This window comes from Salmo salar, chromosome ssa01 (assembly GCF_905237065.1).
Source record: "Salmo salar chromosome ssa01, Ssal_v3.1, whole genome shotgun sequence".
Taxonomy (NCBI): Eukaryota; Metazoa; Chordata; class Actinopteri; order Salmoniformes; family Salmonidae; genus Salmo; species Salmo salar.
The window spans coordinates 81,233,656-81,261,521 of NC_059442.1; the positions used below are offsets into that span (position 1 = coordinate 81,233,656).

The 27,866-nt window shown below is 42.6% G+C and overlaps 1 protein-coding gene and 1 long non-coding RNA gene across 2 annotated transcripts; both read left to right on the forward strand.

Moving 5' to 3' along the window:
• The first annotated feature begins 380 nt into the window (after positions 1-380).
• LOC106612207 (ras-related protein Rab-37) lies at positions 381-27,741 on the forward strand. The gene is made up of 9 exons (XM_014213174.2): positions 381-830; positions 19,511-19,621; positions 19,702-19,743; positions 19,840-19,906; positions 23,174-23,226; positions 25,769-25,834; positions 26,110-26,166; positions 26,351-26,427; positions 26,579-27,741. Exons 1-9 carry the CDS (start codon positions 672-674, stop codon positions 26,688-26,690), a joined length of 744 nt encoding a protein of 247 aa, XP_014068649.1. The 5' UTR covers positions 381-671; the 3' UTR covers positions 26,691-27,741.
• On the forward strand, positions 1,314-6,063 carry LOC123744577 (uncharacterized). Its single transcript, XR_006770910.1, has 2 exons — positions 1,314-2,882; positions 3,957-6,063. It is a non-coding gene; the product is annotated as an uncharacterized lncRNA (long non-coding RNA).
• Positions 27,742-27,866: the final 125 nt, after the last annotated feature.

Consider the following 27,866-nt stretch of genomic DNA (forward strand, 5'->3'; position numbering starts at 1 on the left):
TGAGTTGACAGGCTCATTAAAATGTGCAAGTATCACATCAGAAAGATTATATATATCTTCTCATAATAAAGATATGTAATCTATCTACAAATTAAGGAGATATTGAATTATCTAGCTCAGCTCCATGATGCGCTCAGGAGGAATCCCCCAGCCGTTCGTGCTATTCGGGATCCTACCCCATTGAAGTTGAAATGTGAAATGGTTAAGGTAAGGGTTATGGTTATGGTTATGGTTAAGGTTAGGGTTATAGTAAGGGTAGGAGTTAGGGTTTTAGAGTAGGGACGTCCCAAGGATCCCTGTTAGCACTGACCATGCCCCAACCTCCTCCTCCCACTCCCCTCCTCCTCCTTCAGAACTATCCATGGTGCTGAACACGATTTGCTCTGACGTTGATACACTGTCACGTTGTGCGTTGTGCTGGCTGTAGCTGTATGGTACAGTCAGCCTCCTACATGTCTTACATGTAAGTCATTACAGAGAAAAGCTGTGGGCAACATGCCTGGTATTCGTGTTGGGGGTTTCGTGGTTTCACACAAAGAAAAGTAGGAAGAAAGAGAGAGAAAAGGGGAGAGAGAAATAGATAGTTGTCAGGAAATATTTGCCTCATTTTCTAAGGGCGCATCATTGATTTTGGCATTGTATCCTGGTCTGTCTTTGAGCGCTTCGAGAGGATGGAGACGATGGAATCCATGGAGCCGATATCTGCGCACTACACCACGGCATACCCGGAGATCCACCCTGACAGCGCCTATGGATCTACGGAAGGGGAGGAGAACCATTCACCGTCTGCCACCCCAGCTCTTTCATACGACGAAGAATTAATGCACAAGGTAGGAGGATGATTGGATTAATGTCTAGATAATATCAAACTCTGTTACTTGTTGATTTTCTCATAAGACGAGGCTATACACTCGGTTATCTCTTATTGATTTCAGTCACGTTTAGATACAACTCGTAATGGTTCAGCTCTTTGGTGCCACATCTAAATAACAGTTGTCTTGACCTGGCGGAATAGCACTTTGAATCGTCATTGGGCTTTCCATGGGACTGAAACGCTGGATAGCAGTTGGATAATAGCCCACTGACCATCGCAGCAGGAGAGAGTGGATGACGATGTTTCCAAACCAAAGCAAACACCTGTACTGTGCCCTCCCCGTCCCCGCAGTGTTTCGGTTCGCTGCCAGTACCAGCTCTGTCCAAATAACCTCACATTAACTAACCAGCCTTCGTGCTGAGTCCACAGCTTCAGCCTGGTCTCATAGACTAGACGTAACATAGTAAATGTAAATCCGGGACACTCAAATGAGTATGATGTGTAATTACATAAAACAGAAGGTTACTTAAAAGGCAAAAACTAAAGTAGGTGGTATAAAGCGAATGTCTAAGAACCCAAAGGTAGGGTGACATAATTTAAAATACTCAAATGTGGGACAACAGGACATTGATTCAGTGTTGATCTAACTTTACTTAACAAGCACAATTGTAAGAAGTGAAGTGGCGTAGTGACGCTCTGTGCAGAACATTTGGTGATGCAGAAAGGAGAGACCACATGTGTGGCAGCTTTATGAAAATCTGGGAATATTTGGCCAAGGAAACATTTCTGGTTGGTCTCAGGAAATGTTAAAACAGGGAGACTTTTAAAACAGGATTGAATGAAGTAGCAGCAAATATGTTGAGTAAGCAACTAATGAGCACAGAGACCTCCCAAGTTTGATGAAATTACCTTATATCTTTCAGTCTAATATGGATATTTACCTGCTTTTGTAGCTCTTCATCAGAACAATACATTTCAATGCACTAATCTGGTCTATGTGCCAATATTTTATATATTTTTTAAACACCATTTTTGTAAGTAGTTAGGTCTACTGTCCTCTTCAAGTATAGCTGGAACAAAGGTTATGGATATACTGACAAGTTACATGCCTCTCCGCCCTAACAATGGGAGTCGTTGTCCACAAAGTGGCACAGTGGGCAGTCTAGTCGTCTAAACCTCACGTAGCAAATAAGTCATACATTTTTTTTGTTCTCCAAATTCAACACTCTCTCATTGACTGCCATTACAAAACTCCTTGCTTCATGGAAAAAAAGAAAAAAAAACACCACCTGCTTAAGGGAAGCATATTTTCCGCCGAGTTGGGCATCTCTCTTCCTCTTTGGCTGAAATTGAGTACCACAGTATGAGTCATAATACCCATACAACCTAGCATTTAAACAAGGAAATGGTTCCAATAGTTTTTCCACCTTTCATTTTTCCATGAGGGATTTTATAATGACTTCATATAAGGTCTGTGTTTCGTGTAGGCTTACCCTGTCTTGACGTTTTGATAACCACGTAAATCTCTCTCGGACAAGGTAACTTTTATCAATATATTTGCCTGTAATTACCCCCCAAAAATGAAATGCTAATTAGCCTCTAATGTGGCTATCATTCAGAACTACAGATCCTGTCACAAGCTTTGAATTCATTACTCAAGGCAGTGTTGCAGGGAGGGAAAAACCTCACCATTTCTCCACGCTAAATCTCAGGAACAAGTAGCAAGGAACCTTCAAGTAAAGTATAACATAATAACTGATAGATATTATAGTCTTTTTGTAGTTTCTCGTTTAAATAATTTATATTGTGTATTTATCATGTGCACTGCTGTTTAGCATATTTAAAAAACCTACCTTAGCACGTTTTATTACTAGAATTGTTTAAATTACCCTGGCCTTTGTAGCTAACTAGCTAACCTTAGGTCTCTCTGTCGATCAGAAGCAAGGGTGGTTCTGTGCTATGTAACCACTACTCCAGATTGTAACCACTACTCCGATAAGCATGCATGTGTATTTGATCATTTTCCGACCTCTGTAAGAGAGAGGCATCGCTGGAGCCGTGTGATAAGGTAAGCCCTGTTTGCTAGCTGCTAATAAGCTATTTTGGTTAGTCCAAAGATCTGTAGTTAGCTAGGTGCTTATGAAAATTAGCTAGATAACCACCGACTGTAGTTACGTATACAACGCACATTACCTTCCTTACAAGTAAAAATAAAACCAGCATTAGCTAGCATAATGACTGTGTTGACTTTTTTATTGACAAGTATGTAGTCAGCTAGCCAGCTAGTTAAGGTTGGCTCACAGTTTGTGTAGTCATGCTTTTTCACATTAGCCCACCAAGGAAGGGATATTTAGCTAGCTAGTTAACGTTAACTCATCGTTTGTGTAGTCAGACTTGCTAGCTAATGTTAGGCCATCATCATGGCAAGGATAGTTGATTAACTAGCATGTCACCGCTTAGAAAAGTCTGACTACACGAACAGTGAGCTAATGTTAACTAGCTAGCTAGCTAAATATCACCTGGTGGGCCAGCTAGTTAGGCACCTTGGTTGGCTAGTTAGCTACATTAGCTAAAGTTAGCTGGCTAGCTACCTTACATAGGACTTGTGGGCTCAATGTTTTCCCATACAAAACACTGAAACGGTTTTGTTCCACGAGTGCATCTGTTGTTCATGGCTAATCAAATATTCCTGTGAAGTCAGTTAGACATGTCAACAGGGATGTAAATTAAGCTGTCCCGAGGCTAGTAATTTTCAAACTGGCCTAGTAGACAATGTGCTAAACTAGCCTGACACAAAAGTGAAATGGATAGTAGAAAATGTGCCAAACTAGCCTGACACAGCAGGGAAATTTTGCCTTTACAATCATCGCATGCCACAGATTTTGGATCTAAATGTTACCCGGGCTAGTAAAAATCGTGGTCTGCTGGCCAATGCCCAAAATCCTTATATTCCATCCCTGCATGTCAGTCCCTTTCAGACGATCCCCCTGCCGATCCCTGTTGGTCCTCCTCAGTAACCTCACAGCTGAAGGTTTAAACTTTCTTTTGAGAAGTCTGTTGGTTATGGTATTTAAATATAGATGTTACCATTTTAGAAATCAACCTATCTAGCTAGTAAAAGTAACTTATTTTTGTCTTTCAGACTGGCGGACTGGAAACCCAGTGACAACACTTGGGTCTGCAGCTGCCATTTTCAGTTGGGAAAGAGAAATGGCCCTGTATTTTGCAGAAAAAGTAGCTCATCCACCATGCCAGAAGAGAAACATCCAGACACATCCACCATGGCAGACAATGAAGTTCCAGGCCCCTCGGCCACCGAAGAATGTTGGAGACTGCTGTCTGCACAGTTGCAGAATGTTCTCACTGAGGTACATCTTGAGGAAACATTAGCACAGTTGAAGGTTCTACACGAGAATCAGCTGTATACCTGCAACTGGTATTCAGCATCACATTTGTCTGATAAAATACTTAGGGTGGAAACAGTACTTCCAGACAAAGGCATGTTCAACATCGTTGTTGAATACTTTGAACGTTGCAAGGACTGCGTTGTCTGCTTTGCCAAGTGGAGTGTTAAGGTGCTGTCATTTGAGGATCAAGTGTTTATGGCGCTTATGAAGTTGTGTCACAGCTACACCAACTTGCACCTGGCTCAATTATTCCGTTGTAGTGCAAGCACTGTCAGCAATGTTACCAACACTTTAATTCAATTGATTCACGTAATCCAGCTTTTTTTCTTTATCACCATGAAGACTGTTCGGGAGAAGAACCAAACCTGCTTGCCTGCGTCTTTTCAGGGGTCCAGCAGAAACTGCAGATGGTCATTGACTGTACTGACATAAAATATAACCTGTTCTGGGAGGAGCCTAGTGTGTGTGTGTCTGAACAATGTGGAATATTTTTGGACCTTTGGATTGGAATAAATCCTCATGGTAAGACAAAAATGTATTTGTGTGCAAAAACTATTTACAAGATATTTACAAATGTTCACTGTTGCAGTGCCAACTTTGGATGCATGTGGTCCTCGAAAAACTCCTCTAGTCCAGCAATATTAGTCTGCCAGAGGTCGTCACGCTGGATGGGGATGGTGATGGAAGCTTTGGTGGTCCACAAAACGAAGAAGCAAGTGTCCCTTCCAGTGATGTGGAACTTCCCTTCGACCTGGTGCCAGTAAGGATGGTCTCCATGTAGGCAGTAAGACCCTCCCTCCTCCTGGATATAGAAATCCTTCGACTTCACTGCCTTTTCAATGGTAAGGTCCCTTGCACCATAGGGACACTTGACCTCCACCACTGCTGTGGTGCCCACCAAACCATCCGGTGAGACACCCAGGATCCCAGACCCTGTGACCAAAAACCCTGACTCCTGCACATTCATCCCTGTAGCCATTTTGAATGCCTTGATGCCCTCTTCATTATCTGTACCCCACTTTACAGACAACACCCCATCCAATGACTGTGATCTGAGGACCCTTTTTTAGCAGAGATGGAGTAACTGGCAGCCAACCTCCCTCTCCTTATGGTGTACCAGTTTGGTTTGGTGTGCTGTCCTACAGTTGCCTGCCGTAGAGCCTCCTACAGCTCCACCGACAGTGCCATGCCAGCCAGGATGCCTGCATGCCCCAGGTGGCCTTTTTTTAAACAATGTCCAGTACAGACAAAGGTGACAGGGAGGGTAGCGGTTGTTCTGGCTCAGGTTCAAAGAGACATGCCATTCCACTAAACCTGCCCCGGAAACGGTTCCTTAGCTTGTACTTTTCGTCCGGCTGCAGGTCCTCAACTGACTGCACCTGGTTGGGCACGGCTGGCTTCCTCCACTCGCATTCCACATCCGTACAGCCGATATTGTGAACTGCAAAAATAGCCAATGCCGCTGTATAGCTACACTTATGAGCTCCACGGGGGCATTTGCATGTGGTAGAGGCAATCCCCTGGTCACCTATAGAGACCTGCCAAGAGGAAGGAGGTTAAGTGCCAGATGCCTTTCAATACATGACTTTGAACACCTCGAAATACATTTGTTGTAAGAAATGTGCTATATAAATAAAGTTTCATTTGATTGATGACATTACAGCTGTAGAATATTTCATTAACTGTAATTTTCACATGAGGACAAGTTTTTCCATAAACTTTTAATTGATAACTTGGGATTTTATCACTTGACATATCATTCATACAGTGGGAAGGATCCTATAAATCAAGACAGTGTGAATGCATGTACCACTCTGAATAAATAGATACTGTGCCTTTGAAGATTTGTCTCTGGTCATGCAACTACAATACAGGCTGGATGTCTTAACAAAGTCAATAATTCTGAATGTCAATAGATTTTTAGATTCATTCTCATGAATGACAAAATTGTAGAACTGAGTTATCACTCATCTGAGTCTGGTATCCGGAGTAATTTAGTAAATGATTATATCATTGATTAAGTATCTCTTTCCTTGTGGACACAGGATAAACTTTATCCCTCATGCTGGTCCTGACCGAACCGGTAAGTTGCCCCTCACTATAGCTGCACTTCTCCACATTGCCAGACTTATAGTGGTCTTCTCCCCTTTTAATGCTCTTATGTTCATTCTTGAAAAATGCCATAAGGTCTGAACTTGACACTAAAGTTGACATACTGAACAAACAATTATCTAGGCTAAGTAAAACAAAATAATTTTTAAATCTATTGCTTTGCTAACTTGCGAGCTAAAGTGTAGTCTGTAACTAGCTAAGACAGAGAAACCAGATGGAAGAAGTTCAACACTTTATTCAATTAATTTCAATACAGCACATGGATTCATCATGGATTGGGCACAGGACTCTGATCGCGCTGGTGAATGGTAGCTGACGATGTCAGCTAGAGATGAAGTGCAGGAGCTTCCTGCAGGAATTTGTAGTTTTGCTGAGGTGTTCTCTGTTGCTAAACTCAGCAAAAAAAGAAACGTCCCTTTTTCAGGACCCTGTCTTTCAAAGATAATTCGTAAAAATCCAACTAACTTCACAGATCTTCATTGTAAAGGGTCTAAACACTGTTTCCCATGCTTGTTCAATGAACCATAAACAATTAATGAACATGCACCTGTGGAACGGTTGTTAAGACACTAACAGCTTACAGACGGTAGGCAATTAAGTTCACAGTTATGAAAACTTAGGACACTAAAGAGGCCTTTCCACTGACTCTGAAAAACACCAAAAGAAAGATGCCCAGGGTCCTTGCTCATCTGCGTAAATGTGCCTTAGGCATGCTGCAAGGAGGCATGAGGACTGCAGATGTGGCCAGGGCAAAAAATAAGACAGCGCTACAGGGAGACAGGACGGACAGCTGATCATCCTCGCAGTGGCAGACCACGTGTAACAACACCTGCACAGGATCGGTACATCCGAACATTACACCTGCGAGACAAGTACAGCATGGCAACAACTGCCCAAGTTACACCAGGAACGCACAATCCCTCCATCAGTGCTCAGACTGTCCGCAATAGGCTGAGAGAGGCTGGACTGAGGGCTTGTAGGCCTGTTGTAAGGCAGGTCCTCACCAGACATCAACCTCAACAATGTCGCCTATGGACACAAACCCACCGACACTGGACCAGGCAGGACTGGCAAAAAGTGCTCTTCACTGACGAGTCACGGTTTTGTCTCACCAGGGGTGATGGTCAGATTCGCGTTTATCATCGAAGGAATGAGCGTTACACCGAGGCCTGCACTCTGGAGCGGGATCAATTTGGAGGTGGAGAGTCCGTCATGGTCTGGGGCGGTGTCACAGCATCATCGGACTGAGCTTGTTGTCATTGCAGGCAATCTCAAAGCTGTGCATTACAGGGAAGACATCCTCCTTCCCTTCCTGCAGGCTCATCCTGACATGACCCTCCAGCATGACAATGCCACCAGCCATACTGCTCGTTCTGTGCGTGACTTCCTGCAAGACAGGAATGTCAGTGTTCTGCCATGGCCAGCGAAGAGCCCGGATTTCAATCCCATTGAGCACGTCTGGGACCTGTTGGATAGGAGGTTGAGGGCTAGGACCATTCCCCCCAGAAATGTCCAGGAACTTGCAGGTGCCTTGGTGGAGAAGTGGGGTAACACCTCACAGCAAGAACTGGCAAATCTGGTGCAGTCCATGAGGAGGAGATGCACTGCAGCATTTAATGCAGCTAGTGGCCACACCAGATACTGACTGTTACTTTTGATTTTGACCCCCCCCCCCCTTTGTTCAGGGACACATTATTCAATTTCTGTTAGTCACATGTCTGTGGAACTTGTTCAGTTTATGTCTCAGTTGTTGAATCTTATGTTCATACAAATATTTGCACATGTTAAGTTTGCTGAAAATAAACGCAGTTGACAGTGAGAGGATGTTTCTTTTTTTGCTGAGTTTATTTAGGATTTAGCATTTGTTTTAGGTAATTGAGGCGGATATATTAATATAACTCCCCTTGTCCGAGAAAGAATTACACGGTTATCAAAATGTCACGCCAAGGTAAGCCTACACCAAATACACACTTAATTTGAAGTGTTTGTAAAATTACCTATGTGAGAAATGAATGGTGAAAAGACAATTGGAACCATTTCCGTGTTTTACCTCTAGGTTTTGTGGGTATTATGACGTGTCAACTCTGGGGGACTATTTAGGCTGAAAGGATTTCAGAAATATGATTGGTTGACGATAGGCCTATGACATTGACCTACGTCTCGTCTTGTGCAGAATATCAGGTCTCAATGACAATTGGAGAAGTGTTTAACATCACCATGGCTACCAATCCTTATGATCTAGGATTGTTTAGTTGCGGGACAAAGGACCAAAATGCGTGACTGTCCCGCACAATCCGGGACATGTGGTCACCCTATCCAAAGGTTTCATGTTCGAATCTCATCACAGACAACTTTAGCAACTTTGTAACTACTTAGAACTTTTTAACAACTTTGCAACTACTTAGCATGTTAACTAACCCTTTCCCTAACCCAGGGCCTTGGGACCCCACAGGGTGCACGTTTTGGTTTTTGCCCTAGCGCTACACACCTGATTAAAATAATCAACTAATCATCAAGCTTTGTAGTGTTAGGGCAAATACCAAAACATGCACCATTTTGGGTCCCGAGGACCAAGTTTGGGAAACGCTGCCTAACGTTTACCCTTTGACCTAACTCCTAACTCTAACCTTAACCCCTAACCCCTAGCCTAGTTAACGTTAGCCACCTAGCTAATGTTAGCCACCTAGCTAACATTAGCTACAACAAATTGGAATTCGTAGCATATCATATGTTTTGCAAATGTATAACATGTACAAATTGCAATTTGTAACATATTGTACGAATTGCAATTCGTGACATATCATATGAAATGCATGATGGACATCCACAAATTAATACATACCATACAGAACCTAACATATCATACTAATTGGAGTTCCCGGATTTACATACACTATGTTACTTCTACACCTAAGTCCAGGTTGACAGCTTTGAAAGTACTGCAGTTCACTTTACTTAAATATGCAGTTTGCAAAGACTACAGTTCAATCCAGTTGAATTGGCTGCTGCAGTTGCATCAAAAGTTTTGTTCTCTTGGGATTGGCCTGGCTACATTTCATTATATTTTATCAGTCGTCTGGACTGGCCTAGTTCTTTTCAATGTTGTGCCGCTCCGTTAGTACTGTATATAGGTCAGAGTAGGGCACCACTGCACTGCTTTCATTTCTCTCTGAGATCAGGGGCAGGGAGGGAGCCCATTGATAAAAACGTTTGTAGTACAAGCCAATGGCTGAATGACCGTAGACGTGGAGTCATCAGTGGATTTTAGATCTCTCTACACAATGCTAAAGAAGGATTGTAGTGGTCAGTCCCTTTTGTAGTAATGGTCCTATAGCTTTCTAAATAGTCTGAATGACCTTATTGACAGCACTCTCTACAAGCCCCATAGGACGGACACACACACACACACACACACACACACACACACACACACACACACACACACACACACACACACACACACACACACACACACACACACACACACACACACACACACACACACACACACACGTCTGAACTGTCTGTTTTACTTATGATCTTGGAGGCAGAAGTAATACGTTTCAGTACAACATCCTGCTCCATAAAGACATCTGTGTTTTAACCCTCTCTGTGACTCAGCCTTCACATTGACTCATCACCTACTTCCTGATCTCCGCCTACAGTAAAGGTCCACTGCATATTTCACAGGATTGCCCAATTCCCGACCAACCTTACAGCCCTCACCCCCTGTGTACTTGTGGCAATCTGACTGGGTTGGTATTGGCCATATAGAGAATATTCCACCTAGCCTATCAGTGCAGAAGGAGTCATGCTCTCTGATGTAAGACAACGGGGTGTGTGATGACAACTCAAGCCACAGACAGGACACTTAGGGAATGTGTGTGTGTTTGTGTGTGTGTGTGTATATACAGTGCATTCGGAAATGATTTAGACCCCTTGACTTTTTCCACATTTTGTTACGTTAGAGCCTTATTCTAAAATGGATTAAATATATTTTATTCTCATCAATCTACACACAATACCACATAATGACAAAGCAAAAACACGTTTTTAGAAATGTTTGAAAATAAAAAATAAATAAAAATGAAATATCAAATTTACTTAAGTATTCAGAACCTTTATTCAGTACTTTGTTGAAGCATCTTTGGTTGCGATTACAGCCTTGAGTCGTCTTGGGTGTGACGCTACAATCTTGGGAGACCTGTATTTGGGGAGTTTTTCCCATTCTTCTCTGCAGATCCTCTCAAGCTCTGTCAGGTTGGATGGAGAGGGTCGCTGCACAGCTATTTTCAGGTCTCTCCAGAGATATTTAGATCGGGTTCAAGTCCGGGCTCTGGCTGGGCCACTCAAGGACATTCAGAGACTTGTCCCAAAGCCTCTCCTGCATTGTATTGGCTCTGTGCTTAGGGTCATGGTGTCCTGTTGGAAGGTGAATCTTCGCACCCCCAGTCTGAGCGCTCTGGAGCAGGTTTTCATCAAGAATCTCTCTATACTTTGCTCCATTCATCTTTCCCTCGATTCTGACTGGTCTCCCAGTCCCTGCTTCTGAAAAATATTACCACAGCATGATGCTGCCACCCCCATGCTTCACCGTAGGGATGGTGCCAGGTTTCCTCTTGACGTGATGCTTGGCATTCAGGCCAAAGGGTTCAATCTTGGTTTCATCAGACCAGTGAATCTTGTTTCTCATGGTCTGACAGTCCTTCAGGTGCCTTTTGGCAAACTCCAAGCGGGCTGTCATGGGCCTTTTACTGAGGAGTGGCTTCCATCTGGCCGCTCTACCATAAAGGCCTGATTGGTGGAGTGCTGCAGAGATGGTTGTCCTTCTGGAAGTTTCTCCCATCTCCACAGAGGAACTCTGGAGCTCTGTCAGAGTGACCATCGGGTTCTTGGTCACCTCCCCGATCAAGGCCTTTCTCCCCCGATTGCTCAGTTTGTCCGGGCGGCCAGCTCTAGGAAGATTCTTGGTGGTTCCAAACTTCTTCCATTTTAGAATGATGGAGGCCATTGTGTTCTTGGGGACCTTCAATGCTGTAGAATTGTTTTGGTATCATTCCCCAGATCTGTGTTTCGACACAATTCTGTCTCTGAGCTTTACGGACAATTCCTTCAACCTCATGGCTTGGTTTGTGCTCTGACATGCACTGTCAACTATGGGACCTTATATAGACCGGTGTGTGCCTTTTGAAATCATATCCAATCAATTGAATTTACCATAGGTGGACTCCAATCAAGTTGTAGAAACATCTCAAGGATGATGAATGGAAACAGGATGTACCTGACATCAATTTTGAGTCTCATAGCAAAGGGTCTGAATACTTATATAAATAAGGTATTTCTGTTTTTTATTTTTAATACGTGTGCAAAAATGTCTAAAAACATGTTTTCACTTTGTAATTATGGGGTATATAATTTAATACATTTTGGAATAAGGCTGTAACATAACAAAATGTGGAAAAAGTGAAGGGGTCTGAATACTTTCAGAATGCACTGTATGTGTGTGAGTTAATGGCGGACACTCACAGCCTCCTAAGAAGCTCCTCATTAACCACAGAGATAAATGAACCATAAGTGCTTGGAGAGTGGATATATCCTCGTGTTGGTCACACACACACACACACACACACACACACACACACACACACACACACACACACACACACACACACACACACACACACACACACACACACACACACACACACACACACACACACACACACACACACACACACTCTTCCTGTTTCTTCCACTGGTCCGTGACGAATTTCCCAAACATTTGCATCTGTTCCAGCTAATTGCATCTGAGTCTCCGGGGGGATATAATGCTCCATTTCCAGCAAACCCCATGTTACCACAGAAAAGCTTTGCTCATAATCCCCAACACACTTATTGCGTCCTCTTCCCCCTACCATACTCCCTCTTCCCTCCTTTCCTGTCGGCTTACCCTCAATGATGTAACATGACTAGAGGTGGGTATATTATTTAAAACTTTTGAAGTTTACCAGTAAACCACCAGAATTTTGGTATGTTTCAAGGATTTTATGTAATCTTTCACAAGACATCTAGTGGCCCTTTTGGGTGCTTCAGATGATCATAGGTGTACTGTAAGTATCTCTGGTCCTCTGTGTGGCCTTATCACATGTAAAATATATGAAATAATTAAATAAGATGATTTAAAAATAAAAACTATACAGCAATATGAAATCAAACAAAGTGTCATTATTAGTAGTAGTATTATAACACAGAAATCTTATCTAAAACATAAAATGAACATGGAGTTTCAGTTCATTTTGGGACAATATGAGCGTTTTTCCCCATCTGACAAAGCTGTAAAACATGATCCTAAATATAAACCATCAACCATCAAAAAAGTGTTAAACAAATGTTATTTCATATTTGAGATTCTTCAAAGTAGCCACCCTTTGCCTTGATGACAGCTTTGCACACTCTTGACATTCTCTCAACCAGCTTCATGATGTAGTCACCTGGAATGCATTTCAATTAACAGGTGTGCCTTGTTAAAAGTTCATTTGTGGAATTTCTTTCCTTCTTAATGCATTTGCGCCAATCAGTTATGTTGTGACAAGGCAGGGTTGGTGTACAGAAGATAGCCCTATTTGGTAATAGACCAAGTCCATATTATGGCAAGAACAGCTCAAATAAGCAAAGCGAAACGACAGTCCATCATTACTTTAAGACATGAAGGTCAGTCAATGCGGAACATTTCAAGAACTTTTAAAGTTTCTTCAAGTGCAGTTGCAAAACCATCAAGCATATGACTGTCTTGGTGTGTTTGGACCGTTCTAGTTTGTTGGTGATGTGGACACCAAGGAACTTGAAGCTCTCAACCTGCTCCGCTACTGCCCACAACCTACTTGAGTAAAAGTATAGAATCTTACTTGAGTAAAAGTCTAAAAGTATTTGGTTCTAAATATATTAAGTATCAAAAGTAAATGTAATTGCTAAAATATACTTAAGTATCAAAAGTAAAAATATAAATCATTTAAAATTCCATATATTAAGCAAAGCAGATGGCATCATTTTCTTGTTTTGAAAATGTACAGATAACCAGGGGTACACTCCAACACTCAGACATAATTTACAAGCGATGCATTTGTGTTTAGTGAGTCTGCCAGATCAGAGGCATCAGGGATGTTCTCTTGATAAGTGCGTGAATTGGACCATTTTCCTGACCTGCTGCACAGTCAACATGTAATGAGTACTTTTAGGTGTCAAGGAAAATGTATGGAGTTAAAAGTACATGCTGTTCTTTAGGTATGTAGTGAAGTAAAAGTAAAAGTTGTCAAAAATATAAATAGTAAAGTACAGATACCCCAATACTTTACAGCACTGCCAAAGTTACAATAGATTGCCATAGATTTTCTGTTAATTACCAAAATTATTAAACATTCCAGCAACTTTGGTAATTACCGGTAGCTTTGCAACCCTAAACATGACTAACCCCATATTACCCAGTGGAGGCTGCTGAGGGGAGAACAGCTCATAATAAAGTCCGGAACGGAGCAAATGTAATCAAATCAAATGTATTTATATAGCCCTTCTTACATCAACTGATATCTCAAAGTGCTGTACAGAAACCCAGCCTAAAACCCCAAACAGCAAGCAATGCAGGTGTAGAAGCACGGTGGCTAGGAAAAACTCCCTAGAAAGGCCAAAACCTAGGAAGAAACCTAGAGAGGAACCAGGCTATGAGGGGTGGCCTGTCCTCTTCTGGCTGTGCCGGGTGGAGATTATAACAGCACATGGCCAAGATGTTCAAATGTTCATAAATGACCAGCATGGTCAAATAATAATAATCATAGTAGTTGTCGAGGGTGCAACAAGTCAGTAACACAAGAGTAAGTGTCAGTTGGCTTTTTCATAGCCGATCTTTGAGAGTATTTCTACCGCTCCTGCTGTCTCTAGAGAGTTGAAAACAGCAGGTCTGGGACAGGTAGCACGTCCGGTGAACAGGTCAGGGTTCCAGCAGGTCTGAGACAGCAGGTCTGGGACAGGTAGCACGTCCGGTGAACAGGTCACGGTTCCATAGCCGCAGGCAGAACAGTTGGAATTGGAGCAGCAGCACGGCCAGGTGGACTGGGGACAGCAAGGAGTCATCAAGCCAGGTAGTCCTGAGGCATGGTCCTAGGGCTCAGGTCCTCCGAGAGAGAGAAAGAGAGAAAGAGAGAATTAGAGAGAGCATATTTAAATTCACACAGGACACCGGAAAAGACAAGAGAAATACTCCAGATGTGACAGACTGACACTAGCCCCCCGACACATAAACTACTGCAGCATAAATACTGGAGGCTGAGACAGGAGGGGTCAGGAGAAACTGTGGCCCCATCCGATGAAACCCCCGGACAGGGCCAAACAGGTAGGATATAACCCCACCCACTTTGCCAAAGCACAGCTCCCACACCACTGGAGGGATATCTCCAACCACCAACTTACCATCCCGAGACAAGGCCGAGTATAGCCCACAAAGATCTCCGCCACGGCATAACCCAAGGGGGGGCGCCAACCCAGACAGGAAGACCACGTCAGTGACTCAACCCACTCAAGTGACGCACCCCTCCCAGGGACGGCATGGAAGAACACCAGTAAGCCAGTGACTCAGCCCCTGTAATAGGGGTAATGGCATCAAACACCTAGGAACCATATTTTTGATGTATATAATTCCACTGATTCCACCCCAGTCATTACCACGAGCCGGTCCTCCCCAATTAAGGTGCCACCAACTTCCTGTGATGTTACCACATAAACGCTATCACACTTATTGCACCCTCCTCTCCCAACTCCCCATACTCCTCCATCCATCCATCCTTCCATCCTTCCCCATTCTCCTCACTTCCCTCCCCAAACTCCCCTCCTCCCTCCCCATACTCCCTCCATCCTTCCTTCCCTTGCTGCTTCCCTCGGTGATGTAACATGGTCTGTGTGATATCAGTGGAGATGTAGGAGAGGAGACAGATGCATTAAAGTTGGATGAGGTTTAGATTAAATAGTAATTTAGCTGTCAGTCTGTTGGCAGGGGATCTGTGGTACAGCTTTATCCATAGGGCTGTGTGTGTCAATGACAGCTTGTAAGTAAGCATTTCGCTGGACTGTTTTACACCTGTTGTATCCTGTGCACGCAACAAATATACTTTTATTTGATTTGAACCCTCGTGTGCTGTCAAAATGGGTGGACATATTACGCAAATGTCTACCAACCCAAAGGCTGTGAGTTCAAATCTCATCATGGACAATTTTAGCTAATTAGCCATTTTTCAACCACTTACTACTTTTTAGCTACTTTGAAACTAAACTCAGCAAAAAAAGAAACGTCCTCTCACTGTCAACTGCATTTATTTTCAGCAAACTTAACATGTGTAAATATTTGTATGAACATAACAAGATTCAACAACTGAGACAAACTGAACAAGTTCCACAGACATGTGACTAACATAAATGGAATAATGTGTCCGTGAACAAAGGGGGGGGTCAAAATCAAAAGTAACAGTCAGTATCTGGTGTGGCCACCTGCTGCATTAAGTACTGCAGTGCATCTCTTCCTCATGGACTGCACCAGATTTGCCAGTTCTTGCTGTGAGATGTTACCCCACTCTTCCACCAAGGCACCTGCAAGTTCCGGACATTTCTGGGGGGAATTTTTATTTAAAAAATTAACCAGGTAGGCCAGTTGAGAACAAGTTCTCATTTACAGCTGCGACCTGGCCAAGATGAAGCAAAGCAGTGTGACAAAAACAACAACACAGAGTTACAGATTGGAATAAACAAACATACAGTCAATAACACAATAGAAAAATCTATATACAGTGTGTGCAAATGTAGTAAGATTAGGGAGGAATGGTCCTAGCCCTCACCCTCCGATCCAACAGGTCCCAGACATGCTCATTGGGATTGAGATCTGGGCTCTTCGCTGGCCATGGCAGAACACTGACATTCCTGTCTTGCAAGAAATCACGCACAGAACGAGCAGTATGGCTGGTGGCATTGTCATGCTAGAGGGTCATGTCAGGATGAGCCTGCAGGAAGGGTACCACATGAGGGAGGAGGAGGTCTTCCCTGTAACGCACAGCGTTGAGATTGCCTGCAATGACAACAAGCTCAGTCTGATGACACACCGCCCCAGACCATGACGGACCATCCACCTCCAAATCAATCCCGCTCCAGAGTACAGGCCTCGGTGTAACGCTCATTCCTTCGACGATAAACGCGAATCCGACCATCACCCCTGCTGAGACAAAACCGTGACTCGTCAGTGAAGAGCACTTTTTGCCAGTCCTGTCTGGTCCAGCGTGGTGGGTTTGTGCCCATAGGCGATGTTTTTGCCGGTGATGTCTGGTGAGGACCTGCCTTACAACAGGCCTACAAGCCCTCAGTCCAGCCTCTCTCAGCCTATTGTGGACAGTCTGAGCACTGATGGAGGGATTGTGTGTTCCTGGTGTAACTTGGGCAGTTGTTGTTGCCATCCTGTACCTGTCCTGCAGGTGTGATGTTTGGATGTACCGATCCTGTGCAGGTGTTGTTACACGTGGTCTGCCACTGCGAGGACGATCAGCTGTCCGTCTTGTCTCCATGTAGTGCTGTCTTAGGCGTCTCACAGTACGGACATGGCAATTTTTTTGCCCTGGCCACATCTGCAGTCCTCATGCCTCCTTGCAGCATGCCTAAGGCACATTCACGCAGATGAGCAGGGACCCTGGGCATCTTTCCTTTGGTGTTTTTCAGAGTCAGTAGAAAGGCCTCTTTAGTGTCCTAAGTTTTCATAACTGTGACTTTAATTGCCTTAATCTTTTTTGGCTGAGTTTACGTAGCATGTTAGTTAACCATTACCCTAACCCTAACCTTAACCCTTTTAGCTAACTCTTCCCCTAACCCTAACCTTAACCCTTTAACCTAATTCCTAAACTTAACCCTGATCTTAACCCCAACCCCTCGCGTAGTTAACGTTAGCCACTTTGCTGGAATTCGTAACATATCATACGTTTTTCAAATTCGTAACATTGTACATTTTCTAAATTCAGAACATATTGTACGCTTTACAAATTCGGAACATACCTATAATACGAATTGTAATTCGGAACATATCATGCAAATTGGGTGATGGAAATCCACAAAGTAATACATACCTTACGAAACATAACATATCTTACTAAAGACCTAAAGAGCTAAAACATCTTTTTTTCTAGCAAAACAAACTGGTCTCAGAGCATTTCATATTATTCTGTGAGTAAATCTATGACAGTCCATTTAATGGCCTGAATAATACGAAATGCTCTGAGACCAGTTAGTTAGAATTTTTTTTTAGCTCTTAAGGTTTTAAGATTTGAACGGTTTGGGCCAGAGACGAGTTGTTTTCTGCATTGTAAAGGTGCAAACACGGATACAAAGCTATGCTCTGTTTGTTCCTATGGCAGAGGCTGTGGTACAAGCCTTATCAGACTTGCCTATGCTAATGGTTTGTACAGGCAAAGTAAAATTATACAAATGACTTTGCTGGTGATGTGCACCCCTCAAATTATACAAATGTAACAACAGCCTTAGCGCTTTGGACTTGAAACAATGATACAGATATAATGTAACCATATGCTATTCAACGTATTATCTGAGTGACACTGGTGCTGCCAAGACAAAATTCCATTGCTTTCCACAGGGCACGTTTATAAGTGATTGTTCAATAAAATGATAAAGATTAGGGAAAGTTTGCGACACACCTGAGAGTTCCTCAAGGCACACCGGTTGAAAACCACTATCAGATCGATGATACAGATATACCATGCACCTATAATTGTGAATGAGTGTGTTAGACTTCTAATCTGGCTAGTGACCATTTTAGTTTATCCAGAATAGTGATCAATGTTGAGTTTAATCCAGTTGTTTTTTAATTGAACCTTTATTTAACTAGGCAAGTCAGTTAAGAACAAATTCTTATTTACAATGACGGCCTACCCCGGCCAAACCCAGACAACGCTGTGCCAATTGTGCACCACCCTATGGGACTCCCAATCACAACCAGATGTGATACAGCCTGGATTCAAACCAGGGACTGTAGTGACACCTCTTGCACTGAGATGCAGTGCCTTAGACCCCAGCGCCACTCGGGAGCCCGATGAGTATACTTCATTTAAAGTCCTCATAATGGTATTTATCATTTATCCACTGTATTAGTTTTACATACTGCATGCAGTTTTATTACATATATAGATGTTACCAGAATACATTCACTGTATTACCCATAGCTTAATAATAATTTCATTTTTTAATATCCAAGCTGAAATAACCCAAAGAACCGATTTGAAATTGCAGCTCAAATAGCCAATCCCAGTATTGTTATATTTCTATTCGCATCTCCCGTCCCAATTTCCTTATCTCATAGAGCCGTCTGTCAAAATACATTTTAAAAAGCCTCATTTTCCTCACAGCTTTACATTTCATTTCTACATGTCTGTGTGTCAGTCTGTCTGTGTGCGTCTTAAATCCCATGGAAGCCGAGTTCAAAGACACTCTCAAAGTTGAGTCAGAGCTTTCTGAATCTACTTCAACGCTTCTACACTCAGTTACAGTCTATAATCCTGTGTGTGTGTTGAGTAAGATACTTAGCTGTGTCTGTTGGAAGAGATCATTGATTCACCTAAGCCCATTCAGTTTGGGAGTCATCAAAAATCTATTGATCTCAGTTTTCCAAGGTAATCTTCTCACCGCTGTAGGAAGATAGGGGAGAATCTGTACAGTGTAAACATATCCACATGCTGTACATACATACAGTCATGCACAGGCTGACACACACACAAACATGATATGAATGGGCACTGTTTCACTCATTGATGCACATATAGATACATTTTTACATTACATTTGAGTCATTTAGCAGACGCTCTTATCCAGAGCGACTTACAGTAGTGAATGCATACATTTCATACATCATTTTTAATTTGTATTTTTTTAAATGTTTAATTATTTTTTTTGTGTACTGGCCCCCAGTGGGAATTGAACCCACAACCCTGGCGTTGCACACACCATGCTGGCGTTGCAAAAATCATGCTCTACCAACTGAGCCACAGGGAAGGCTTCAGATACATGCACACACGTTCTCACGCATGTTTGCACACACAAATACACACACACACACTGATTATTGTCTTGTTGTGTGTGTTGTTGGCAGACTATCCTGGTGGGGGATAGTGGAGTGGGTAAGACGTCTCTTCTGGTCCAGTTTGACCAGGGCAAGTTCATCCCTGGATCCTTCTCTGCTACTGTTGGCATCTGCTTCACGGTGAGTGAGTGAGAGAGTGAGAGAGTGAGTGTGTGAGTGAATGTAATCAATCAATCGCCCCTCTTGTCTCATCTCCTCAGAACAAGGTGGTGACTGTAGACAACGTGAAGGTAAAACTACAGGTAAATCAATCTGAATTAATCCATGTTCAAATATTTTTTGTTGCACAGAAAGGGGGATTTATTTTCATATTGTGTATTCTTTTCTCTTCATGTCAGATGTGGGACACTGCAGGCCAGGAGCGGTTCAGGAGCGTGACACATGCCTATTACAGGGACGCCCATGGTATAACAGTCTTGACACATGCCTATTACAGGGACGCCCATGGTATAACAGTCTTGACACATGCCTACACTCTTAGAAAAAAAGGTGCTATCTAGAGGATTCTTACAGGATTCTTCGGCTGTCCCCATAGGAGAACCCTTTGAAGAACCTTTTTTGGTTGCAGAAAGAACCCTTTTCTGTTCCATGTAGAACCCTTTCTACAGAGGCTTCTACATGGAACCAAAAAGGGTTCTACCTGGAACCAAAAAGTGTTATCCTATGGGGACAGCCAAAGAACCCTTTTGGAACCCTTTTTTCGAAGAATGAACTACAGGAAGACGCAGTAAAATAGTCTTGACAGATGCCTACTACTGCAAGACCAAGTTAGACAGTCTTGACACATGCCTACTACAGGAAGACCCAGTAAAACAGTCTTGACACATGCTTACTACAGGAAGACCCAGTAAAACAGTCTTGACACATGCTTACTACAGGAAGACCCAGTAAAACAGTCTTGACACATGCTTACTACAGGAAGACCCAGTAAAACAGTCTTGACACATGCTTACTACAGGAAGACCCAGTAAAACAGTCTTGACACATGCTTACTACAGGAAGACCCAGTAAAACAGTCTTGACACATGCTTACTACAGGAAGAGCCAGTAAAACAGTCTTGACACATGCTTACTACAGGAAGAGCCCGTAAAACAGTCCTGACACATGCTTACTACAGGAAGACCCAGTAAAACAGTCTTGACACATGCCTACGTAACAGATGTGATCGTACTGTACTTCTTAACTCTCTTGCGTTGTATTTTTAAAGAAAGGACTGTCCAGCCAGTGGTCCCAGTTGGTGTTTATTCTGACGATAGACAGAAGAAAGCACATTAGATGTGCAGGACAACAGTATGTTGATGGCTGTAGATTTGGGATTTGTGTGTGAGAATGGAAATAACTGTGAATTAGCATGGAGTTAATGTGACCATTACAATTAAATCATGCTAGCGAACTTGCTCTTACAGCAATAACATAAAAAGCACATCCCAGGATGCCCCCAATATCGAACAAGTACCGTACACATCACAGGAGGTTGGTGGCACCTTATTTGGGGAGGACGGGTTCGTGTTAATGCCTGGAGCGGAATAAGTGGAATGGTATCAAATACATCAAACACATGGTTTCCACGTGTTTGATGCCTTTCCCTCCATTTGATTCCATTCGCTCCATTCCAGCCATTATCATGAGCCGACATTCCCCTCAGTAGCCTCCTGTGGTACACATACAGTACCAATCAAACGTTTGGACACGCCTTCTCATTCAAGGGTTTCCTTTTTTAAAAACTATTTTCGACATTGTAGAATAATAGTGAAGACATCAAAACTATGAAATAACACATATGGAATCATGTAGTAACCAAAAAAGTGTTAAACCAATCAAAATATATTTTTCAAAGTAGCCACCCTTTGCCTTGATGACAGCTTTGCACACTCTTGGCATTCTCTCAACCATCTTCACCTGGAATGCTTTTCCAACAGTCTTGAAGGAGTTTCCACATATTATTCTGAGCACTAGTTGGCTGCTTTTCCTTCACTCAGCGGTCCAACTCATCCCAAACCATCTCAATTGGGTTGAGGTCGGTGATTGTGGAGGCCAGGTCATCTCATGCAGCACTCCATCACTCTCCTTCTTGGTCAAATAGCCCTTACACAGATTGGAGGTGTGTTGGGTCATTGTCCTGTTGAAAAACAAATGATAGTCCCACTAAGCGCAAACCAGATGGGATGGCGTATCGCTGCAGAATGCTGTGAAGCCATGCTGGTTAAGTTTGCCTTGAATTCTAAATAAATAATTACAGTGTCACCAGCAAAGCACCCCCACACCATCACACCTCCTCCTCCATGCTTCATGGGGGAACCACACATGCGGAGATCATCCGTTCACCTATGCTGCATCTCACAAAGACACTGCGGTTGGAACCAAAAATCTTAAATTTGGACTCATCAGACCAAAGGACAGATTTCCACCGGTCTAATGTCCATTGTTCGTGTTTATTGGCCCAAGCAAGTCTCTTCTTCTTAGTGGTGTCCTTTAGTATTGGTTTCTTTGCAGCAATTCGACCATAAAGGCCTGATTCACGCAGTCTCCTCTGAACAGTTGTGTCTGTTACATGAACTCTTTGAAGAATTTATTTTGGCTGCAATCTGAGGTGCAGTTAACTCTAATGAACTTATCCTCTGCAGCAGAGGTAACTCTGGGTCTTCCTTTCTTGTGGCGGTCCTCATGAGAGTCAGTTTCATAGCGCTTGATTGTTTTTGCGACTGCACTTGAAGAAACGTTCAAGTTCTTGAAATTTTCCGCATTGACTGACCTTCATGTCTTAATGTAATGATGAACTGTCCTTACTCTTTGCTTATTTGAGCTGTTCTTGACATATGGACTTGGTCTTCTACCAAATAGTGCTATCTTCTGTATACCACCCCTACCTTGTCACAACACAACTGATTGGCTCAAATGCATTAAGAAGGAAAGAAATTCCACAAATGAACTTTTAACAAGGCACACCTGTTAATTGAAATGCATTCCAGGTGACTACCTCATGAAGTTGGTTGAGAGAATGCCAAGAGTGTGGAAAGCTGTCATCAAGGCAAAGGGTGGCTACTTTGAAGAATCTAAAATCAAAAATATATTTTGATTTGTTTATCACTTTTTTGGTTACTACATGATTCCATATGTGTTATTTCATAGTTTTGATGTCTTCACCATTTTTTTACAATGTAGAAAATAGTAAAAATAAAGAAAAGCCCTTGAATGAGTAGATGTTTGCAAACTTTTGACTGGTACTGTATATATAAAGTATATATACATAATAAACTCGTACACATTGTAAATACATAAATAGAATGCACTATTTCAGAACGTGATTTATCGCTTGCATGTCAATATCAGACTGAGAAGAATTTACGATCTCCCCCTATCTACAAGCATGACCAATGGCAATATACCTTATTGATATGTAAATTCAACCAACCAATAGGAATACACAAACATTGAATACATATTTCTGCAGTGTCAAGTGGATATGTGTAACAGTGTAACAGGTGTCCCTGTTACACCTTCTACAGGGACACCTACAGTAAAACAATCTTGTCAAGCCAACAATCTGGCTCTGGCCAGATTGACCAGGGATCTCAGCCATAAGGAGATACCTGATTATAACTTTAGTTATGTATATCATATACCTATTATTCATAGGGCTACATTTCATGTTTTTTCTTTCTATCTCACAGCCTTACTCCTTTTATATGACATCACCAGCAAATCCTCCTTTGACAACATACGGGTGAGTCTTGGTCTTGCTCTCTGCTTGACACCTCTGCCATTATAATGTCTTTAACTGGTGATGCCTGTAACGGCTGTCGGGAGAGAGAGTAGACCAAGGCGCAGCGGAGTTAGTGTTCATCATTGACGTAATTTAATGGACGAAAGAACACTATACAAAACAAGAAAACCGACAGCCAAACAGTACTGTCAGGTGCAATACAAAACAGAAACAATTACCCACAAAACCCCAACGGAAAAACAGGCACTTATGTGTGACTCCCAATCAGCAACAACACTCTACTGCTGTGCCTGATTGGAAGCCACACGGCCAAAATCAATGAAACAAACCAACAAAGAAAAATGCACATAGAACGCCCACCCAATGTAACACCCTGGCCTAACCAAAATAAAGAACAAAAAACCACTCTCTATGGCCAGGGCGTTACAATGCCCTGCAGAATTGTAATATTATAAAGATGTCCTGTGGGAGTTGTAATGTTGACAAATGACTAATCATACCAATTATGAGGAGGATATTGCCTGAAATGTAAATTGATACCATAAAGTGTTGACATGAACAATAATGTGTGTGTGTGTGTGTGTGTGTGTGTGTGTGTGTGTGTGTGTGTGTGTGTGTGTGTGTGTGTGTGTGTGTGTGTGTGTGTGTGCATGTGAAAACTAAATGGCCTAGTTCCTGCCCGACTACATTGCATTGTATCAACCACGTCATTGACTGTGCAGTTGGGCACTAGATTACTGTATCATATGATGTTAATAGCTGATATGTTAAATACAGTGCGTTTGGAAGGTATTCACATTTTGTTACGTTAAAGCCTTATTCTAAGATTTATTAAATTATTTTTCTCCCCTCATCATTCTACACACAATACCCCATAATGACAAAGCAAAAAACGTTTTTTTTTAGAAATGTTTGCAAAAAAACGTAACTATTAAATTTACATAAGCATTCAGAACCTTTACTCAGTACTTTGTTGAAGCACCTTTGGCAGTGATTACAGCGTAGAGTCTTCTTGGGTATGATGGTACAAGCTTGGTACACCTGTATTTGGGGAGTTTCTCCCATTCTTCTCTGCAGATCCTCTCAAGCTCTGTCAGGTTGCATGGGGAGCGTCGCTACACAGCTATTTTTAGGTCTCTCCAGAGATGTTCGATCAAGTCTGTGCTCAGGCTGGGCTGCTCAAGAACATTCAGAGACTTGCCCCGAAGCCACTCCTGCGTTGTCTTGTCTGTGTGCTTAGGGTCGTTGTCCTGTTGGAAGGTGAAGCTTCGTCCCAGTCTGAGGTCCTGAGCTCTCTGGAGCAGGTTTTCATCAAGGATCTCCATGTACTTTGCTCCATTCATCTTTCCCTCGATCCTGACTAGTCTCGCAGTCCCTGCCACTGAAAAACCACCCCACAGCATGATGCTGCCACCACCATGCTTCACCGTAGGGATGGTGCCAGGTTTCCTCCAGACGTATCGCTTTGGCATTCAGGCCTAAGAGTTCAATCTTGGTTTCATCAGACCAGAGAATCTTGTTTCTCATGGTCTGAGAGTCCTTTAGGTGCCTTTTGGCAAACTCCAAGCAGGCTGTCATGTGCCTTTTACTAAGGAGTGGATTCCATCCAGCCACTCTACCATAAAGGCCTGATTGGTGGAGTGTGCAGAGGTGGTTGTCCTTCTGGAAGGTTCTCCCATCTCCACAGAGGAACTCTGGAGCTCTGTCACCTTCCTGACCAAGGCCCTTCTCCCCCGATTTCTCAGTTTGGCCGGGCAGCCAGCTCTAGGAAGAGCCTTGGTTATTCCAAACCTTTTCCATTTAAGAATGATTGAGGCCACAGTGTTCTTGCGGACTTTCAATGCTGCAGAAATGTTTTGTTACCATTCCCTAGATTTGTGCCTAGACACAATCCTGTCTCGGCGCTCTACAGGCAATTCCTTCGACCTCATGGCTTGGTTTTTGCTCTGACATGCACTGTCAACTGTGGGACCTTATATAGACAGATGTGTGCCTCTCCAAATCATGTCCAATCAATTGAATGTACCACAGGTGGACTCCAATCAAGTTGTAGAAACATCTCAAGGATGATCATTGGAAACAGGATGCACCTGAGCTCAATTTCGAGTCTCATAGCAGAGTCTGAATAATTCTGTAAATAAGGTATTTCTGTTTTTTGTTTTTAATACATTAGCAAATATTTCAAAAAACATGTTTTTGTTTTGTCATTATGTGGTATTGTGTGTAGATTGATGAGGAAAAACGTTTATTTAATCCATTTTAGAATAAGGCTGTAACGTAACAAAATGTTAAAAAAGTCAAGGGATCTGAATACTTTCCAAATGCACTGTATCTATCCAGGCGTGGTAAAATCTGGCATGCGTCTGCAATGTAGTTGGCCATGAACTCGACCCTAAAGCACTACTCGTTGCTCCCAGTTTACAGGTACTGTGGTATTGTTCGGGTTTCCCACTTGTTACTTGTTACGAACTTGTTACGAGCATTAGCTGTGTTCCCGCAACCTCCCTTCTTGTCCTCTGATTGGCTGTTTCTCCCTCTGTAGGCGTGGCTTACAGAGATTCATGAGTATGCACAGAGGGATGTAGTCATCATGTTGCTGGGCAACAAGGTGAGAGGAATGGACGGAATGGATAGGCCTGAAAAGCTTTTTGTAGTGGAAGAAAAGGAGAAGTATGCTGTTCGCCCTTCCTCACATAACACCACACACAAATGATTTGACACACTCTCTGACTCACTCAGGCTGGTTATTCTTTCCAGTTATTCAACAGAAATGAGACGTTCAGATAATGCAAGTGCGTTGTGTTTGACACTGAGATATTTGGCCTATTTGGATATTTTGGTCTTTCTCTTCTCCAATGGTATGAATCTCTTTTCCCCCTACAGGCGGACATGGCCAGTGAAAGAGTGATCAGGAGAGACGAAGGAGAGAAGCTGGCCAGGGTGAGCACCATGGTCCCCTGTGAAGTAAATCATGCATTGATGCCAAGAACAGATATGTGCAACATTTACAGTTACGCCAATATGTAGATCCTAATTTCAATTTAGGATTAAGCACACAGTATTCTAAATTGACAATCCAATCCTTACCCAAGTTGAATGTAATAGATCTGTTTTCCTCTCCAAGGAGTATTCTGTTCCTTTCATGGAGACAAGTGCCAAGACTGGGGTGAACGTTGATCTGGCTTTCATTGCAGTGGCAAAGTAAGTGACAACACAGATACTCTCTTACTACACCCACACTGGCGTCATGGAATTACTCTATGTGAACAATAAAAAAATGTCTCCCTCACTTTTTTTGTGCTCATCCTGCCATCCCTTCCTCCATCCATCCATCTTTCTTTCCCTTCTGTAGGGAGCTGAAGCACAGGGCAGTACATGGCCAGCAGCCCAACGAGCCCAAGTTCCAGATTCATGAGTACATTGAGTCTCAGAAGGAAAAGTCTGGTTGCTGTAGCTACTTCTGATGCAGATACCTCTTTCTCTCCCCTCTGACTCTATACTCCCCCGATCTGCATCAGCTCTGCCAGGTACAACCAAGGGGAGTGAAGAGGTGACATCTAAGTAGTACACAGCAAGGAACTTACAGGGAGGGAAGTACATCAACTAATCAGCTTCGGATGAGTGTGGGGGAATTGGCTTTGAGGTTTTGTATTTATCTTTTACACAAGTACAGAAATGTCATAGAAACGTTTTCCCCCTTTTACAAGGGAGAGCTGTTTCAAGATGAACACATTTCCCCTAGGATCCATGACACTGTGTTATAATTAAAATGCAGTGCCATGCATGTGTCACAAGGTGGAAAGTGTTGGGTTCTAAGTCTGGGTTGAGCAGGCAGAGTGAAGCAGAGGCAGACAACAAAATAATGTTTTCAAACATTTATTTTCTATGGCATGGTTTTCTCCACATATATTGCGATCAAAGTTTAAGCATGTTCTCAGTTAAAATTCTTACTTCAATTCCATAATTATTTTCCATACTTCATAGCATGCTCTTTTACTTTTAACTTTAAAACCCATGCTAGTTACAACCACAGATATACAAACTAAACAAAACAAAAAGGGTCCCAGGAAGTGATAGAGTCCAGGAGGCAGGCGTCCATTTTTTCAAGAGCTCAATTTCAGCATGACCAAACTCAATTAGCAATGTGCTCTAACCAAACAAAGCCATAACACGTTCCGGCACAACCTGGGAGCCACCATGCTTCCAGACAACATTCACTTCCTGTGAGCAGCTGCCTGGAACACAAAAACGAATGGGTTCAAATACAGCGTTCAAAAGCATATGATGTGTTAATCAACCAACACAAATGCTTCCATGCAAATAACTCACACCTGCTTTCAGATATATAATAATACAATTTCATAATATTATGCTGCTGAAGGTATTTCAGGTTGCCAATTTGAGTATGAACTTGAGTATTTTACTCAGAATATTACAATATGTTATTTACCTGGTCAGTAGTTTCTTGTGAGAATGCCAAATGTTGTATTTGATGTATGCTGCATAAAAATTATATTTTCTAAAATGTTTTGTATTTGTCTCTCACTTCACTGGGAATATTGTGTGTGTGTGTGTGTGTGTGTGTGTGTGTGTGTGTGTGTGTGTGTGTGTGTGTGTGTGTGTGTGTGTGTGTGTGTGTG

What these genes read in the sequence shown, in the direction of transcription:
- LOC106612207 (XM_014213174.2), top strand. Translation starts at nt 672, where the DNA reads ATGGAGACGATGGAATCCATGGAGCCGATATCTGCGCACTACACCACG. An exon ending in CTGTTGGCATCTGCTTCACG is followed by an intron (nt 19,622 to 19,701) that starts GTGAGTGAGTGA and finishes TCATCTCCTCAG; the next exon opens with AACAAGGTGGTGACTGTAGA. An exon ending in ACGTGAAGGTAAAACTACAG is followed by an intron (nt 19,744 to 19,839) that starts GTAAATCAATCT and finishes TCTTCATGTCAG; the next exon opens with ATGTGGGACACTGCAGGCCA.